We start from the raw sequence: 2,602 nt of genomic DNA on the forward strand, positions 1-2,602 counted from the left end.
ACAATTTTTAATTTTTTCTACTAAATCAACCAGAAACAAGCAAAACAAAACAGGGCCACAATGAGAGCCTTGCGGCACGCCCGATGGAACTGTTATTTCAATCGAAGTAACACCTCCTAAGTTAACTGCCTGCGTACGGCCGCTAATAAATTCTGAAATCCACTGAAGGGGATCCACAATACCCAAAGCTCTTAGTTTTTGTAATAGGACCCCATGGTTAACCCGATCAAATGCTTTAGAAAAGTCAGTATAGATCGAGTCAACCTGGAATCCCTCTTCAAAGCTGTTATATATATGATTGACATACAAAACTAGGCTGGCATCTGCTGACCTCCCTTTCATAAAGCCAAATTGTTCAGGATTAAAAATGCCTCTAAAACACCATGTCAGTTTCTTACTAACCAAACAGTCAAGCAACTTTGGCAGCTCTGACTGATTACAGACAGCTCGATAGTTTGATATGTCGTTCCTTGCACCTGATTTAAAAATCGGCTTTAAAAAGCTCTTCTTCCAGAGACTGGGAAAACTACCAGTACCAAGTGATCTGTTAAAAATAAACAAAATTGGTTTTGTAAGTACACATATACATTTTTTCAGAAAATAGGCTGGGATTCCATCCGGCCCTGCACATAATCGGTTTTTACAACTTGCAATAGTATCATAGACCTCAGTTGCTGTAAGTATTATGGAACTCAAACAAATCGAACTTTCAAAACTAAAAAAAGGTAAAGTATCTTGTTGGTCATCTGAGTAGACAGATGAGAAATATTCTGCAAACATATTGGCAGAGTCCTTGACATTCAAGCCAACCCTGTCATTATAGACCATTGTAGTTGGTATGTTATACCCATTTCTTTTGCTTTCAATGTAAGACCAAAACTATTTTGGATTATCGGAAATATTGTTTTGTATCCTATCTAAATACTGTTTCTGACAGTCTGCTCTTAAAATTTCACACTGATTTCTTAAAGCCACGAAACGGTCATAATCATCTTGCCTATTACTAATTTTATATTGTTTGTGGGCCTGTTTTTTACATACAATTAGGTTACGCAGCTCTGAGGAGAACCAAGAGGGAAAGGTAGAGATCTTATATTTCTTAAGTGGAACAAAGTGTTCTATCAATGAGTAAATTATATCATAAAAAATGACCACCATACTATCAGCTGTACCACTAAGAAACAGTCCCTCCCAATTTATACTTGCTAAATAATTATTTATTGAAAAGTAGTCACCATTTCTGAAATCATAAAAATATTCCTCATAATTCATAAAATCAAGATTTTCTTCACACACTAGTTCAAAACTGATAGCTGTGTGATTTAAGCTATTCTCAAAAATTTTATCTACTGCCGGAGTGACATTAATAGATTCCAAATTACTAAAAACCAGGTCCAATGAGACTCCGTTGTTGTTCAAAATCTCATTCCTTTGAAAAAAGTTATGGAAACTAAAGCAATTTGCTACAATACTTACAGACTCATTTTCAGTGCCAGTCACTGTCAAGCCCAGCTCATCATTTCCCCATTTAGCTTGTGGTAGGTTGTAATCACCTGCCAACACAAACAAACTATCTGAAAAATTATTATAAACATATTCAACAGATTCACAATGCCTTAAATAAGACTGAGAAGGTGATGGAGAAGGTATATATACACAGCCAATAACAAAATTTTGAGTTTTGATTTTAAATGTTAGATATAACTGATATATGTCAGAGTCAACAAGAGGAACTATGATTTTTTGGATAGAAAGGCTTTTTTTAGCTGCGATTAATACACCCCCTCCACGCGTCTTTAGAGTGTTTAACCCCACTTCACGATCACATCTATAAATGTCATACTCTGGAACTCCAACTTCAGCATCAGAATAATCCGAATTCAACCATGTCTCTGCAATCATTACTATATCATAGCAGGAACAACTCGGAGCTTGATGGAAACTCTGTATTTTTGTTCGCATACCACCAGTATTGAGATAGTAAACACATATGTTTGATTTTGATTTCCAGGAGTCGTTTTTAGTCATATCAAGGTCTGATCTCCTCGACCTTGACGAAAATTTTCAAACTGGCGTTTATTACTAATCCAAAACTTTCTTAAAATGATGCCTTTAGGCCAAATATCTGGCCTCGAAAAATCTTCCTTGTCATCTGGATGGATACTTATTTTGAAGGAGATATTTTCACCTTTCACTGGTAAGGCTTCAACCTTAAAATCCCTAATATTCGGGCATTGCTTCTTAACGTGTTGTTCAATAAAGGTGGGTGTAATACCCACTTTTACGCGACCAAGATAAAAATATGCTTTATGAGAAGAACTAGCAAAATTTTCATCTCCTTGGAAATTCGCTTTACCCAAAAACGAAGTTTTGGTCATTTCTCCGGGCCTTTCTTCTCTGTACCAGGGTAAATTCTTGGTCATTATCAGCAGAATCTTTGTTTTTGTTTATGATTTCTTCTTTTTTTTGATGTTTGCTTTGGCCTGAGGTTATCCAAGGTTGGCCCAAGGTCTTCTGGTATTTTGACAAGTTGGAATTAGAAAAGGAAGAACTGGCAACGCTGGCTTTCTCTGCCTGGCCAGCTGATTTCGATCCGTCATTG

At 36.4% G+C, this 2,602-nt stretch overlaps 1 protein-coding gene across 1 annotated transcript; it reads right to left on the reverse strand.

Annotated features, from left to right (window-relative positions):
• Window positions 1-879: 879 nt before the first annotated feature.
• LOC126891435 (uncharacterized) lies at window positions 880-2,028 on the reverse strand. The gene has a single exon (XM_050660611.1). It carries the CDS (start codon window positions 2,026-2,028, stop codon window positions 880-882), a length of 1,149 nt encoding a protein of 382 aa, XP_050516568.1.
• Between the last annotated feature and the right edge of the window lie 574 nt (window positions 2,029-2,602).

Source organism: Diabrotica virgifera, chromosome 9 (genome assembly GCF_917563875.1).
Source record: "Diabrotica virgifera virgifera chromosome 9, PGI_DIABVI_V3a".
NCBI lineage: Eukaryota > Metazoa > Arthropoda > Insecta > Coleoptera > Chrysomelidae > Diabrotica > Diabrotica virgifera.

Excerpts from the sequence above, each read along its gene's own strand:
- LOC126891435 (XM_050660611.1), bottom strand. The coding sequence starts at position 2,028 with ATGACTAAAAACGACTCCTGGAAATCAAAATCAAACATATGTGTTTAC.